General features: G+C 51.9%; 1 protein-coding gene across 1 annotated transcript in view; it reads left to right on the forward strand.

Annotated features, from left to right (window-relative positions):
* Window positions 1-10,564: 10,564 nt before the first annotated feature.
* JPH1 (junctophilin 1) overlaps window positions 10,565-16,461 on the forward strand; it is a 156,104-nt gene continuing 150,207 nt past the window's right edge. The window contains exon 1 of the mRNA XM_075353163.1: window positions 10,565-11,073. Coding sequence (XP_075209278.1) covers window positions 10,695-11,073 — 379 coding nt within the window. The 5' untranslated portion in view covers window positions 10,565-10,694. The remainder of the gene's footprint in view (window positions 11,074-16,461) is intronic.

Consider the following 16,461-nt stretch of genomic DNA (forward strand, 5'->3'; position numbering starts at 1 on the left):
TATATACCCCTTATCCTCTGCCATAGTCTTCAGCAGAGTCTTTGCACAGTGGACCCTGACTGTCTGATATTCCTTTGGGTTTTATTATTAGACAGCCCCCCGTAACATTAGGACTGAGCCAAGGGTCTGGCAGTTATGGCAGAATATCAGCAGTTACACCGTTACATACAAGTACTTGAGTCGCGGCTCAAGACTATTGAGGATAAACCTCAGACCATGGTGACATCTGCACATGATCCTCAACTTGTTCTGCCAAACAGGTATTCTGGCGATGCCAGATCATGTCGTGGTTTCATTAGTCAGTGTCAGATACACCTAGAGGTCAACTCTTCTCGCTTCTCTACGGAGAGGTCCAGAGTAGGCTTTATCATATCCTTACTTCAGGACAAAGCCTTAGAATGGGCGACTCCCCTATGGGAGCGCTCTGATGTGGTTACTCTGAGACATCAAGACTTTCTTGAAGCTCTTAAAGCGGTATTCATGGGTCCGCAGGTTACCCATGATGCGGCCCTGAGACTGTTAGATCTATCTCAGGGTTCGTTATCCACTAGTTCTTATGCCATTGCTTTTAGAACTCTGGTGGCAGAACTAGATTGGCCAGAAAAGGTGTTGATTCCTACCTTCTGGAGAGGGTTGGCAGGCTATGTCAAGGATGTCCTTGCTACTCGTGAAGTCCCTGCTTTTCTGGAGGACTTAATCACTGTAGCAACAAGGATCGACGTACGCCATAAGGAACGTAGACTCGAGGTCTCTTCCTCACCCCCTAAGCATCGAGCTATTCCAGTTGTTGAGGGTCCACTACCATCTTCCTCAGCATCTGAGACATCTCCCACTCCTATGGAGTTAGGTCATACGTCCTCCAGACTACGCAGGTCTGGTCCTCCTATATGTTACGTATGTCGTCTAGCTGGGCACTATGCCAACAAGTGTCCTAGCCGTCAGGGAAACTCCCAGGCATGCCAACAAGTGTCCTAGCCGTCAGGGAAACTCCCAGGCCTAGTACCCATTAGAGGGGGGTTACTAGAGACGTCTTCTGCACCCTCTAAGTGTAGTATCCCAGGTCAGCTCTCATTCTCTGAGAATATATGGCCTATTATGGCTTTTGTGGATTCCGGAGCTGACGGGACTTTTGTGTCCTCAGGATTTGTAAAGAGACACAATATTCCCTCTATCATGTTAGAGGCGCCTATTCCTGTCCGTGTTGTTAATGGGACTATGTTGTCTGACTCCATTACATTGAGGACAGTTCCCTTGCGCCATTCCCTGTCTCAGGGTCACATAGAGGAGATTTCTTTTCTTGTTTTGCCTGAGGGTATAGACGACGTTCTTCTGGGTCTCCCTTGGCTTCGGACCCATGCTCCTCTAATTGACTGGGAGTCCGACAGCATTATTAGTTGGGGTTTGAAATGTCAGTCCCGATGTCTTCCCTTACCACCTAAGGTCGTTGCGGTTGCATCAACTGATCTCTCTCCCATACCTACACCCTATTTGGATTTCGCTGACGTGTTCTCCAAACAGGGTGCTGAGGTTCTTCCACCCCATAGGCCGTATGACTGCGCCATAGACCTTATCCCAGGTTCGGTTCCACATAAGGGCAGGGTTTACCCCCTGTCAATACCTGAGTCGGAGGCCATGTCGACCTATTTAAGAGAGAGTTTAGAGAAGGGGTTCATTCGTAAGTCTGTCTCTCCCGCGGGAGCTGGGTTTTTCTTTGTTCGGAAGAAAGAGGGTGATTTGCGTCCCTGCATAGATTACAGGGGTCTCAACGCAATCACAATAAAGAACAAATACCCGTTACCTTTAATTTCGGAGCTCTTTGACAGACTGAGGGGAGCTCAGGTTTTTACGAAGTTGGATCTGCGGGGTGCGTATAACTTGGTACGAATTCGAGAGGGTGACGAATGGAAGACCGCTTTTAACACCCGAGACGGTCACTATGAATACCTTGTCATGCCTTTTGGTTTATGTAATGCACCCACAGTATTTCAGGACTTCGTAAACGATGTGTTCAGGGATTTACTGTTATCCTCCGTCGTGGTGTATCTGGACGACATCCTGATTTTTTCTCCTGATCTGGAGACTCATCGTCAGGATGTCGTTCGTGTCCTTTCCTGTTTAAGGGAGCACTCATTGTTTGCTAAACTCGAAAAGTGTGTATTCGAGCAGTCATCCTTGCCTTTTTTGGGTTACATTATCTCATAAGAGGGTCTGGCTATGGATCCTGCGAAGCTCTCTGCTGTCCTGGAATGGTCCGAACCTCATTCCTTGAAGGCGGTGCAACGCTTCTTAGGATTCATAAATTATTACCGGCAGTTCATACCCCATTTCTCCACTTTGGTGGCCCCTTTGGTGGCCTTGACTAAGAAAGGTGCTAATCCAAAAGTCTGGTCTACTGAGACATCCCAGGCTTTTGAGGCAGTAAAAAGACACTTTTCAACTGCTCCCGTTCTTCAAAGACCCGATGAGAATAAGCCCTTCCTCTTGGAGGTTGATGCCTCTTCAGTGGGTGCTGGTGCGGTCTTGTATCAAAAGAACGGTGTAGGTAGAAAAAGGCCGTGTTTCTTCTTTGCTAAAACCTTTTCACCGGCAGAGAGAAACTATACCATTGGGGATAGGGAACTGCTCGCCCTGAGATTAGCCTTGGAGGAGTGGCGTCACTTGCTAGAAGGAGCGAAAGATCCTTTCCAGGTCTACACAGACCATAAGAATCTGACGTACTTATAAACCGCTCAGCGTCTGAATCCTCGCCAAGCCCGCTGGTCCTTGTTTTTCTCCCGCTTTCACTTCTCCATTAACTATCTGTCTGGGAGTAAGAATAACAAGGCAGACGCCCTGTCTCGCTCTATGGTTTCTACCCAGGAAGAGATTGACGAACCTCGTCTTATCCTTCCCTCCAGGGTTTTTCATACGCTCTCCCCTGTGACGTTAGACCATATCCCACCGGGCAAGACCTTTGTTCCGCCGGATCGACAGAATGATATACTGTCGTGGGCCCACACCTCAAAGGTGGGTGGGCATTTTGGTATTAGACGGACACGAGAGTTACTCGAGAGTTGGTATTGGTGGCCACACTTAGCCAGCCACGTCAAGAGATATGTCGGTTCCTGCTACTCGTGTGCTCGCAACCGTCCGTTACGGCAGAGACCGGCTGGGCTCTTGCATCCTTTACCAGTGCCAGATAGACCATGGGAGGTGGTAGGCATGGACTTTGTGGGTGATCTTCCGTGTTCACAGGGACATAGATTTGTGTGGGTCATTACGGACCATTTCTCCCGGATGGTTCATCTCATACCGTTACCGAGAATCCGATCTTCCAGGGTACTAGCCAAACTATTCCTCAAGCATGTCTTTAGGCTTCACGGGATGCCAGATTGTGATAGAGGCCCGCAATTTGCTTCCCGTTTCTGGCGAGATCTTTGTAGCCTTCTGCAAATTGAGTTGAATCTCTCTTCGGCATACCATCCGGAGACCAATGGTTTGGTTGAGCGTACCAATCAATCCATGATTATATACCTTCGACACTTTGTTGCTGAGAACCACGATAACTGGTCCTCCCTCCTACCCTGGGCAGAATTTGCCCTTAACAATTCGCTGGCTGAGGCCACTGGGCAGACACCATTCGTAGTCAATAATGGGCAACACCCTAGGGTACCGGTACCGTTTCCCGCTGCTGCACCTCCTCCTCTTGTGGCCGACTGGGCAACTAATGCCAGAGAGGTTTGGGATCGGACTCAAGAGTCGATCTAAGCAGCTAAGGACCGTATGAAGACGGTGTCCGATCCTTTTCGTCGCCTGGCTCCTGTCTTTTCTCCAGGGGACTTTGTGTGGCTCTCTGCAAAACACGTGAAACTTAGAGTGAGCGCTGTCAAATTTGCTCCTCGCTTCCTGGGTCCTTATGAGGTTCTTCGACAGGTAAATCCTGTAGTCTACCAATGGAAGTTACCCGTCCATCTTAGGATCCATGACAAATTCCATGTTTCACTGCTAAAGCTGGCTATTTTACCTCACGCTCGTGAAGTGCACTCTCCTGCCTCTGATTCCTCTCACTCTAGCTATGGGGTATGAGCCATAGTTGGTTCTAAGATGGTTAGAGGGCGCAGGTTCTTCTTGATAGATTGGGAGGGCTACGGCCCGGAACATCGCTCTTGGGAGCCTGAGGGGGCTGTCCATGCTCCCGACTTAGTTGCCGATTACCTGCGTCGCCGGGAGGGGGGCCCTTGAGGGGGAGGTACTGTTACAGTTGCTGTGGCACTGGAGACTATGTTCGGATTTCTTGCTACTGCACATGTGCGAGCACTGGAGACTATGTTTGGATTTCTTGCTACTGCACATGTGCAAGCGCTGGAGACTAAGTCCTATCTTGGAGCCATTGCACATGTGCGGGTGACATCATCGCTGACATGAGGTCACATGTCTCTGACACCTTCTAAGCTGATTGGCCACTGGTCATGTGCTTTTGACGCTTTGCTCGGTGATAGGCCAGCGTGACGTCATTGTTGTCATTCTGGCAGCGGATTGGCTCTGGTGTCCTCCATCTTGGATGAGGCACAGAGTCTATATAAGACCCTGACGCACACCGCCCGGCGCTCAGTCCTCTTGGTTCATGCATGAGAGTAGACGCTCTGTGCACGTCCCTCTAGGCATCTCTCTGTCTATGCTAGGTGAGCGCTATCGGCAGGGTAGCGTTCTTGTACCTTACAGCTTCGGCTGCGGTCCGTATCCTTACCTCTTAGTGGAGCGGACATAGGCAGGTGCCTGAGGCACATGGTCCGGCTGGGCCTTGTGATTCTACTCGTAGGTGGACGTTGCCGCTAGGGTAACGTTCCTTATACTGCGTCTGGCAGTTGTTCGTATCCTCGCACACTAGTGGAGCGAATATAGGTAGGAGCTTTGTGCGGCTTATGGTGCTGTCCGTCTCTTTTGCACCACTAGAGGAACGGACCTAGGTAGGTGCCATTTCACACTCACTGCTTTTGTCTCTGTGACCATTAACAGAGACCATACCACACACCCTCCAAGTAAAGGAGGAATTGCTTTATTTTCTAATTATATTCCTCTGTGAGTTTAACAGAGGTATTGCACTCTGCACTTGTGCTGTTACTATTTACAGTGGCACACTTATATACCCCTTATCCTCTACCATAGTCTGCAGCAGAGTCTTTGCACGGTGGACCCTGACTGTCTGATATTCTTTTGGGCTTTATTATCAGACAGCCCCCCGTAACAATCAAGGACCTCGCTGACCCTAAAAATCCGAGGCTCAGTAGCAATCAGAGTCGGGGACAGGACCAGAGACTCCAACCCCACAGGCTTCACGCTACATCATACGGACAGCAGTTGAAAGAAAAACCACCGGACGGGGACCCCCAGTTGCTCTACGCTACGGGGACCCACTAACCAGAGACAGGTGCTGGGGAAGAAGGTACCAGATTACTACACTGGCACTGGGACAAAGGGGACCTGAAGGTGAAACCAGCCAGCCTCAGGTGACCAGTTACCACCAGAAAGTGAGTAAAGAACCAGTTGCACTGAACCCCTTGTGTGGACTAACTTCTTCCAACACCCATCATTACACCTACCCTCTAGGGCCCTGCCCTGCTTGCGGAGGGTCTAACATCCAGGCTGCCATTAACACCAGCCCCAGTAGTGGACATTGTGCAGCGGCGGCTCCATCCACATAGCCGCAACACTGCAAGTGGCGTCACGTATGAACACTAATCTAATCCCCTGTAAATACATCCCCTTTACAAATAGGGCCCAGGGCACGGAACCGGGCAACAGCCACCAAAGTGACATTCCCCAGAAATAAACTGCCCGGGACTGAGTACCCCATATCCCTGGGCGCGACATGGAGAAAGCACATACACAGCAATCAAAATAACAGTCCTGTTAACTTTTTGAGGCAAACGGCTTGTTCACATATTCAGGCTTTTGAGCTTCCTATACATACTACAGACTTATAAAGGTGCTCACGCCATTCTTCTGGCATTTTCTGCTACAAAGATGCCTAATACTGTACAAGTCAGTGGAAAAGGTAAAAAGACACCAGAAATACGCCTGAGCAATGGTTGAGCTTTTTCCCAGCATTTTTGCTTGAAAAATCACAAGCGTTATATTAGCTTTATGTGGCCAGTATGTGAGGCTGGTACTATGGGCACTGTGTGATCGTAGAGGCTAGTACTATGGGCACTGTGTGAGTGGAGAGGCTGGTGCTATGGGCAATGTGTGAGTGGAGAGGCTGGTACTATGGGCACTGTGTGAGTGGAGAGGCTGGTACTATGGGCTCTGTGTGAGCGGAGAGGCTGGTACTATGGGCACTGTGTGATTGGAGAGGCTGGTACTATGGGCACTGTGTGATCGGAGAGGCTGGAACTATGGGCACTGTGTGATCGGAGAGGCTGGTACTATGGGCACTGTGTGAGCGGAGAGGCTGGTACTATGGGCACTGTGTGATCGGAAAGGCTGGTACTATGGGCACTGTGTGATCGGAGAGGCTAGTACTATGGGCACTGTGTGATCGGAAAGGCTGGTACTTTGTTCACTGTGTGATCGGAGAGGCTAGTACTATGGGCACTGTGTGATCGGAAAGGCTGGTACTAAGGGCACTGTGTGATCGTAGAGGCTACTACTATGGGCACTGTGTGATCGGAGAGGCTGGTACTATGGGCACTGTGTGATCGGAAAGGCTGGTACTATTGGCCACTGTGATCGGAGAGGCTGGTACTATGGGCACTGTGTGATCGGAAAGGCTGGTACTATGGGCACTGTGTGAGCGGAGAGGCTGGTACTATGGGCACTGTGTGATCAGAAAGGCTGGTACTATGGGCACTGTGTGATCGGAGAGGCTAGTACTATGGGCACTGTGTGATCGGAAAGGCTGGTACTATGTTCACTGTGTGATCGGAGAGGCTAGTACTATGGGCACTGTGTGATCGTAGAGGCTGGTACTATGGGTACTGTGTGATCGTAGAGGCTAGTACTATGGGCACTGTGTGATCGGAGAGGCTGGTACTATGGGCACTGTGTGATCGGAAAGGCTGGTACTATTGGCCACTGTGATCGGAGAGGCTGGTACTATGGGCACTGTGTGATCGGAAAGGCTGGTACTATTGGCCCTGTGTGATCGGAAAGGCTGGTACTATGGGCACTGTCTGATCGGAAAGGCTGGTACTATGGGCACTGTGTGATCGGAAAGGCTGGTACTATGGGCACTGTGTGAGCGGAGAGGCTGGTACTATGGGCATTGTCTGGGCATAGAGGCTGGTACTATGGGCACTTTGTGATCGGAGAGGCTAGTACTATGGGCACTGTATGAATGGAGAGGTTGGTACTATGGGCACTATGTGATGGGAGAGGCTGGTACTATGGGCACTGTGTGATCGGAAAGGCAGGTACTATGTGCACTGTGTGATCGGAGAGGATGGTACTGTGGGCACTGTGTAATTGGAGAGGCTAGTACTATGGGCACTGTGTGATTGGCGAGGCTGGTACTATGGGCACTGTGTGATCGGAGAGGCTGGTACTGTGGGCACTGTGTGATTGGAAAGGCTGGTACTACGGGCACTGTGTAATCAGAGAGGCTGGTTCGGGCACTGTGGGATCAGAGAGACTGGTACTATGGGCACTGTGTGAGCAGAGACTGGTACTATGGGCACTATTTGATTATGGGCACTGTGTGAGCATAGGCTGGTACTGTGGGGAATGTGGCTGGTGGATGGGCAGAGTAGCTGGCATTATAAGCACTGTGTACCAGGTGTGCATGCATTGTGAGTGGTACCATAGGCACGGCACCTGGCACGATGGGCACAGAAGATTATACTATGGGCAGAGTAGTTGGCATTATGGGCACTGTGTGCAGGCAGATTGACTTGTACTATGGATACAGTGGCTAGTATTCTGGGCGCTGTAGTGACTGGTACTACAGTCACACAGGTTGGCACTGTGGGCAGAGTGGCAGTCCTGTGTGTGGCAGCTCTCTGTGGCATCTCTCTATGTGGGGGCAACCCCCTGTATGGCAGCCCTGTGTGTGGCATCTCTCTATGTGGGGTCAGCCCCCTGTATGGCAGCCCTGTGTGTGGCAGCCCTGTGTATGGCACCCTGTGTGTGGCAGCTTCTGTGGAATCTATGTGAGGTCAGCCCCTTGCATGGCAGCCCTGTGTATGGCACCTCTCTATGTGGGGGCAGCCCCCTGTATGGCAGCCCTGTGTGTGGCATCTCTCTATGTGGGGGCAGCCCTGTGTATGGCACCCTGTGTGTGGTAGCTTCTGTGGCAGCTCTCTATGTGGGGGCAGCCCCCTGTATGGCAGCCCTGTGTGTGGCATGGCATCTCTCTATGTGGGGGAAGCCCCCTGTATGGAAGCCCTGTGTGTGGTAGCTTCTGTGGCATCTCTCTATGTGGGGGCAGCCCTGTGTGTGCCATCTCTCTATGTGGAGGCAGCCCTGTGTGTGGCATCTCTCTATGTGAGGGCAGCCCCCTGTATGGCAGCCCTGTGTGTGGCAGCTTGTGTGGCATCTCTCTATGTGGGGGCAGCCCCCTGTATGGCAGCCCTGTGTGTGTGTGTGTGTGTGTGTGTGTGGCAGCTTCTGTGGCACCTCTCTATGTGGGGGCAGCCCCCTGTATGGCAGCCCTGTGTGTGGCACCTCTCTATGTGGGGGCAGCCCCCTGTATGGCAGCCCTGTGTATGGCACCCTGTGTGTGGCAGCTTCTGTGGCATCTATGTGGGGTCAGCCCCTTGCATGGCAGCCCTGTGTATGGCACCCTGTGTGTGGCACCTCTCTATGTGGGGGCAGCCCCCTGTGTGGCAGATCTGTGTGGCATCTCTCTATGTGGGGGCAGCCCTGTGTATGGCACCCTGTGTGTGGCAGCCCTATGTGTGGGGGCAGCCCCCTGTATGGGAGCCCTGTGTATGGCACCCTGTGTGTGGTAGCTTCTGTGGCAGCTCTCTATGTGGGGGCAGCCCCCTGTATGGCAGCCCTGTGTGTGGCATGGCATCTCTCTATGTGGGGGCAGCCCCCTGTATGGCAGCCCTGTGTGTGGCATGGCATCTCTCTATGTGGGGGCAGCCCCCTGTATGGCAGCCCTGTGTGTGTCAGCTTCTGTGGCATCTCTCTATGTGGGGGCAGCCCTGTGTGTGGCATCTCTATGTGAGGGCAGCCCCCTGTATGGCAGCACTGTGTGTGGAAGCTCTCTGTGGCACCTCTCTATGTGGGGGCAGCCCTGTGTATGGCACCCTGTGTATGGCACCCTGTGTGTGTAGCAGCCCTGTGTGTGGCACCTCTCTGTGGCATCTCTCTGTGTGGGGGCAGCCCCCTGTATGGTCGCACTGTGTGTGGCAGCCCCCTGTATGGCACCTCTCGATGTGGGGGCAGCCCTGTGTATGGCACCCTGTGTGTGGCATCTCTCTATGTGGGGGCAGCCCTGTGTATGGCACCCTGTCTGTGGCATCTCTCTATGTGGGGGCAGCCCTGTGTATGGCACCCTGTGTGTGGCACCTCTCTGTGTGGGGGCAGCCCCCTGTATGGCACCCTGTGTGTGGCATCTCTCTGTGTGGGGGCAGCCCCCTGTATGGCACCCTGTCTGTGGCATCTCTCTATGTGGGGGCAGCCCTGTGTATGGCACCCTGTGTGTGGCACCTCTCTGTGTGGGGGCAGCCCCCTGTATGGCACCCTGTGTGTGGCATCTCTCTGTGTGGGGGCAGCCCCCTGTATGGCACCCTGTGTGTGGCATCTCTCTATGTGGGGGCAGCCCCCTGTATGGCACCCTGTGTGTGGCATCTCTCTATGTGGGGGCAGCCCTGTGTATGGCACCCTGTGTGTGGCACCTCTCTGTGTGGGGGCAGCCCCCTGTATGGCACCCTGTGTGTGGCATCTCTCTGTGTGGGGGCAGCCCCCTGTATGGCACCCTGTGTGTGGCATCTCTCTGTGTGGGGGCAGCCCCCTGTATGGCACCCTGTGTGTGGCATCTCTCTATGTGGGGGCAGCCCTGTGTATGGCACCCTGTCTGTGGCATCTCTCTATGTGGGGGCAGCCCTGTGTATGGCACCCTGTGTGTGGCATCTCTCTATGTGGGGGCAGCCCTGTGTATGGCACCCTGTGTGTGGCATCTCTCTATGTGGGGGCAGCCCTGTGTATGGCACCCTGTGTGTGGCACCTCTCTGTGTGGGGGCAGCCCCCTGTATGGCACCTCTCTATGTGGGGGCAGCCCTGTGTATGGCACCCTGTGTGTGGCATCTCTCTATGTGGGGGCAGCCCTGTGTATGGCACCCTGTGTGTGGCACCTCTCGATGTGGGGGCAGCCCTGTGTATGGCACCCTGTGTGTGGCACCTCTCTGTGTGGGGGCAGCCCCCTGTATGGCACCCTGTGTGTGGCACCTCTCGATGTGGGGGCAGCCCTGTGTATGGCACCCTGTGTGTGGCATCCCCCTGTATAGCCGCACTGCCCGGCCTCCGGAGCGTCCTCTCCCCCGAGGTGTTCCCATCCCGGTTTGGGACCCGGTGCTGCCGATGAGGAGGAGCTGCGGGCGGGCTCAGCGGATGATGCTGGCGGGCTCGGCCGGGGATTGGCCGGGTGTTGGCAGCTGTGAGTGGGATGCGGGGGGTGTAGACGCCGCGCCCGGAGCAGGGTGCAGGGCAGGAGAGGTGCATGCCGCCGCCGGGACACAGTCACTAGCTGCCGCTCCTCTCTGCTCCCCTGAATGACGGGCGGACGTTTTGACTTCGACGATGGCGGCACTTACTGCGGCGGCTGGGAGGATGGCAAGGCGCACGGGCACGGCATCTGTACGGGGCCCAAGGGGCAGGGGGAGTACGCGGGCTCCTGGTCGCACGGCTTCGAGGTAGTCGGGGTGTACACCTGGCCCAGCGGGAACACCTACCTGGGCTACTGGGCTCAGGGCAAAAGGCACGGGCTGGGCGTGGAGACCAAGGGCAGGTGGATGTACCGGGGAGAGTGGTCCCACGGCTTCAAGGGGCGCTACGGGGTCCGCCAGAGTCTGTGCACCCCGGCCCGGTACGAGGGCACCTGGAGTAACGGACTGCAGGACGGGTACGGCATAGAGACGTACGGAGACGGAGGTGAGTGTGTGCCCGATCCCTGCATGCCCGATCCCTGCATGCCAGCCTGCTCCTACCCTGCCCAACTATGCCAGGGCTGACAGCATCATACTACTGAGGGTAGGACTGGCACATCCAGTATATACATACATAGCACCACAGAGGGCAGGACTGGCACATCCAGTATATATATACATAGCACTACAGAGGGCAGGACTGGCACATCCAGTATATATATACATAGCACTACAGAGGGCAGGACTGGCACATCCAGTATATAGATACATAGCACTACAGAGGGCAGGACTGGCACATCCAGTATATATATACATAGCACTACAGAGGGCAGGACTGGCATATCCAGTATATACATACATAGCACCACAGAGGGCAGGACTGGCACATCCAGTATATACATACATAGCACTACAGAGGGCAGGACTGGCACATCCAGTATATACATACATAGCACTACAGAGGGCAGGACTGGCACATCCAGTATATAGATACATAGCACTACAGAGGGCAGGACTGGCACATCCAGTATATAGATACATAGCACCACAGAGGGCAGGACTGGCACATCCAGTATATAGATACATAGCACTACAGAGGGCAGGACTGGCACATCCAGTATATACATACATAGCACCACAGAAGGCAGGACTGGCACATCCAGTATATATATACATAGCACCACAGAGGGCAGGACTGGCACATCCAGTATATACATACATAGCACTACAGAGGGCAGGACTGGCACATCCAGTATATACATACATAGCACTACAGAGGGCAGGACTGGCACATCCAGTATATACATACATAGCACCACAGAGGGCAGGACTGGCACATCCAGTATATAGATACATAGCACCACAGAGGGCAGGACTGGCACATCCAGTATATACATACATAGCACCACAGAGGGCAGGACTAGCACATCCAGTATATACATACATAGCACTACAGAGGGCAGGACTGGCACATCCAGTATATACATACATAGCACCACAGAGGGCAGGACTGGCACATCCAGTATATATATACATAGCACTACAGAGGGCAGGACTGGCACATCCAGTATATAGATACATAGCACCACAGAGGGCAGGACTGGCACATCCAGTATATAGATACATAGCACCACAGAGGGCAGGACTGGCACATCCAGTATATAGATACATAGCACTACAGAGGGCAGGACTAGCACATCCAGTATATACATACATAGCACTACAGAGGGCAGGACTGGCACATCCAGTATATACATACATAGCACCACAGAGGGCAGGACTGGCACATCCAGTATATATATACATAGCACCACAGAGGGCAGGACTGGCACATCCAGTATATATATACATAGCACCACAGAGGGCAGGACTGGCACATCCAGTATATACATACATAGCACTACAGAGGGCAGGACTGGCACATCCAGTATATACATACATAGCACCACAGAGGGCAGGACTGGCACATCCAGTATATAGATACATAGCACTACAGAGGGCAGGACTGGCACATCCAGTATATACATACATAGCACCACAGAAGGCAGGACTGGCACATCCAGTATATATATACATAGCACCACAGAGGGCAGGACTGGCACATCCAGTATATAGATACATAGCACTACAGAGGGCAGGACTGGCACATCCAGTATATACATACATAGCACCACAGAGGGCAGGACTGGCACATCCAGTATATACATACATAGCACCACAGAGGGCAGGACTGGCACATCCAGTATATACATACATAGCACCACAGAGGGCAGGACTGGCACATCCAGTATATACATACATAGCACTACAGAGGGCAGGACTGGCACATCCAGTATATAGATACATAGCACTACAGAGGGCAGGACTGGCACATCCAGTATATATATACATAGCACCACAGAGGGCAGGACTGGCACATCCAGTATATACATACATAGCACTACAGAGGGCAGGACTGGCACATCCAGTATATACATACATAGCACTACAGAGGGCAGGACTGGCACATCCAGTATATACATACATAGCACCACAGAGGGCAGGACTGGCACATCCAGTATATAGATACATAGCACCACAGAGGGCAGGACTGGCACATCCAGTATATACATACATAGCACCACAGAGGGCAGGACTAGCACATCCAGTATATACATACATAGCACTACAGAGGGCAGGACTGGCACATCCAGTATATACATACATAGCACCACAGAGGGCAGGACTGGCACATCCAGTATATATATACATAGCACCACAGAGGGCAGGACTGGCACATCCAGTATATATATACATAGCACCACAGAGGGCAGGACTGGCACATCCAGTATATACATACATAGCACTACAGAGGGCAGGACTGGCACATCCAGTATATACATACATAGCACTACAGAGGGCAGGACTGGCACATCCAGTATATACATACATAGCACCACAGAGGGCAGGACTGGCACATCCAGTATATAGATACATAGCACCACAGAGGGCAGGACTGGCACATCCAGTATATAGATACATAGCACCACAGAGGGCAGGACTGGCACATCCAGTATATATATACATAGCACCACAGAGGGCAGGACTGGCACATCCAGTATATACATACATAGCACCACAGAGGGCAGGACTGGCACATCCAGTATATATATACATAGCACCACAGAGGGCAGGACTGGCACATCCAGTATATACATACATAGCACCACAGAGGGCAGGACTGGCACATCCAGCATATACATACATAGCACCACAGAGGGCAGGACTGGCACATCCAGTATATACATACATAGCACCACAGAGGGCAGGACTGGCACATCCAGTATATACATACATAGCACTACAGAGGGCAGGACTGGCACATCCAGTATATACATACATAGCACCACAGAGGGCAGGACTGGCACATCCAGTATATACATACATAGCACCACAGAGGGCAGGACTGGCACATCCAGTATATACATACATAGCACCACAGAGGGCAGGACTGGCACATCCAGTATATACATACATAGCACCACAGAGGGCAGGACTGGCACATCCAGTATATACATACATAGCACTACAGAGGGCAGGACTGGCACATCCAGTATATAGATACATAGCACCACAGAGGGCAGGACTGGCACATCCAGTATATAGATACATAGCACCACAGAGGGTAGGACTGGCACATCCAGTATATACATACATAGCACCACAGAGGGCAGGACTGGCACATCCAGTATATAGATACATAGCACCACAGAGGGTAGGACTGGCACAGGCATGGCACATCTAGGATATAAATATATTGCACCACAGAGGGCAGGACTGGCACAGGCATGGCACATCTAGGATATAAATGCAGTGCATAGCCTTGGCCTCGCTGTGCTATACTTGTACCTGTTCTTTATGACGATGGTGAAGCTGACCTGCCAGTATGGCTGTGCCGCCTGTGCCAGCCATGATGCTGGAACAGGGCAGCCAGTTCACAATCAGTCATCTGCTGCAGAACTACAAATGAAAGCATGCCCACTTATGGGATTTTAGGTCTACAATAATTAAAAAATCCTGCAGATGATATAACCGGGGATTGTAATGTGAACCAGTGATGCCCGGGGACCTATAATTTGCTACCACAAGACCCCCTGTTGTGGGCAGGGTGAGCTATTGTCATGTATGGGTGCACATACCTGGTGGGTTTCTGCCACTGGGGCAGACGCAGGAGTATAAATAACATTTTGCCCATTTTATGCCACCTTTTCTCAACGGGGACAAAAACATTTTGTGTTATGAGGTCGCAGTGTTGGGTGAGCCGTGCAGTAATGTCCATTCACAAGTTTGTGGGGTCAGACTGGGCCGGCCAGAGATACCCGTCATGTATGGCTGCACCCAGCCTGTGCCCGCACATCAGTCACCTGATATCACAATGTGGGGGTCCTGTCATATCTATGGCACAGGCCATTTTTCTGGCTCATTTAATTTCCAGAACATGCCCACAGATGTATGGAAAAGTGCGGCAGATCAGTGTGCCCAAAAGCTGTAACCGGTCATGGAGGGTTTTTCTTGCTGAAGTCAATGGGATATCAGAGCACTACAAGTGCCAGCATTCTGGCATAACTTCTGTATCTATGTACCGGTGCCGACCAGGGTCAGCGTTGTGCCCTGCAGCTCAGCACATGGAGCAGGATGGCAAATCCTAGCCGCCCGAACTCCCAAATACCGCGGCCACCTGTCATGAAGCGTATTTCTAGCTGAACCAGAACGTTACCAGATGGGACTACAAGTGCCAGCATGCCTTCTTCTTGATGGGGCGTATAGTAGACATGTGTTGTAAATGTCTTATGCTTCCTATTGTTTTCCCAAGAAGTTTTAGTGGCATTTTGTTATTTGGGAGAAGTCGAAAGCACCAAACGACCATCCCAAAAAAAGCCGCCACAAATAAAAACATGTAGATGTCTCTCCAGCCCAGACCCTACTGCAATATCAAGCCACAAAGGGGGATTAAAATGTGAATAAATTGTGTGAATCTGACGTCCCGCACTGGCTCGGCACATTGTGTGCCCCCTATTGTACTGCTGGAGATTGCCAGCTGGCAGTGCAGAGGTTAATTTCCAGAATAAACTTGAATTCTTTGTGGACTTTTTCGGGTAGCAGGTGGCTAGTGATCGTGTTTCTCTGGGCTCGGCACAGCTGAGTGCCGCGCTTTCTGCTTATGCGAGCGCTTAGCACAAGACGTGCATGCAGCAATGGGGAGAAGTAAGTCAGACGGTGGGAAATAATGGGGAAAGGAGAAGTTCTATCATCGGCTCAGTCTGTGCTTAGCGGGAAAGTATTTAGAACACCTTAATGTCAGAAGATCCTTGGTGCCTATAGTGGCTGAAGAACAAGCACTGATTTTATACGGTACACAATGTGTGGATCGCACCATGCAAAAGTCTGAGGCAGGTGTGGGGAAAATGCCACAAAGTATCAATGGCCTTACAAATAGAATATCTTACAAATAGAAGGGGTAACTGTATTTCTCAGCATTAAGGAAACCAAGAAATGGGCAGCATTGAGAACCATATACCCAGTGAGCAGCCAAGAAAACCGTGCAGCAGATGAGTGATGCATCATGCTTACTTCTGCTCGTTATTGGAAGATGTCCCATCAGCTCAGAGCCTGCAGAAACCAGTGGGACCCAGCTACACCCATCTATTGAAGAGGTCTTCATGGAAGAATTGTCACCAAAAAGCCATACCTTCAACATTAAGGCCAAGTGACACAACTATATACAAAACATAGAAAATGGCAGAAGATGCTCTGACCTGATCAGTCAAAATGGGAAATATTTGGCTGTAACAGAAGGTAGTTTGTCGCCAAAGGACAGAAGCGGGGGAGGTTTCTAACACGTTTGGGTTGCATT

This window comes from Anomaloglossus baeobatrachus, chromosome 6 (assembly GCF_048569485.1).
Source record: "Anomaloglossus baeobatrachus isolate aAnoBae1 chromosome 6, aAnoBae1.hap1, whole genome shotgun sequence".
Lineage (NCBI taxonomy): Eukaryota > Metazoa > Chordata > Amphibia > Anura > Aromobatidae > Anomaloglossus > Anomaloglossus baeobatrachus.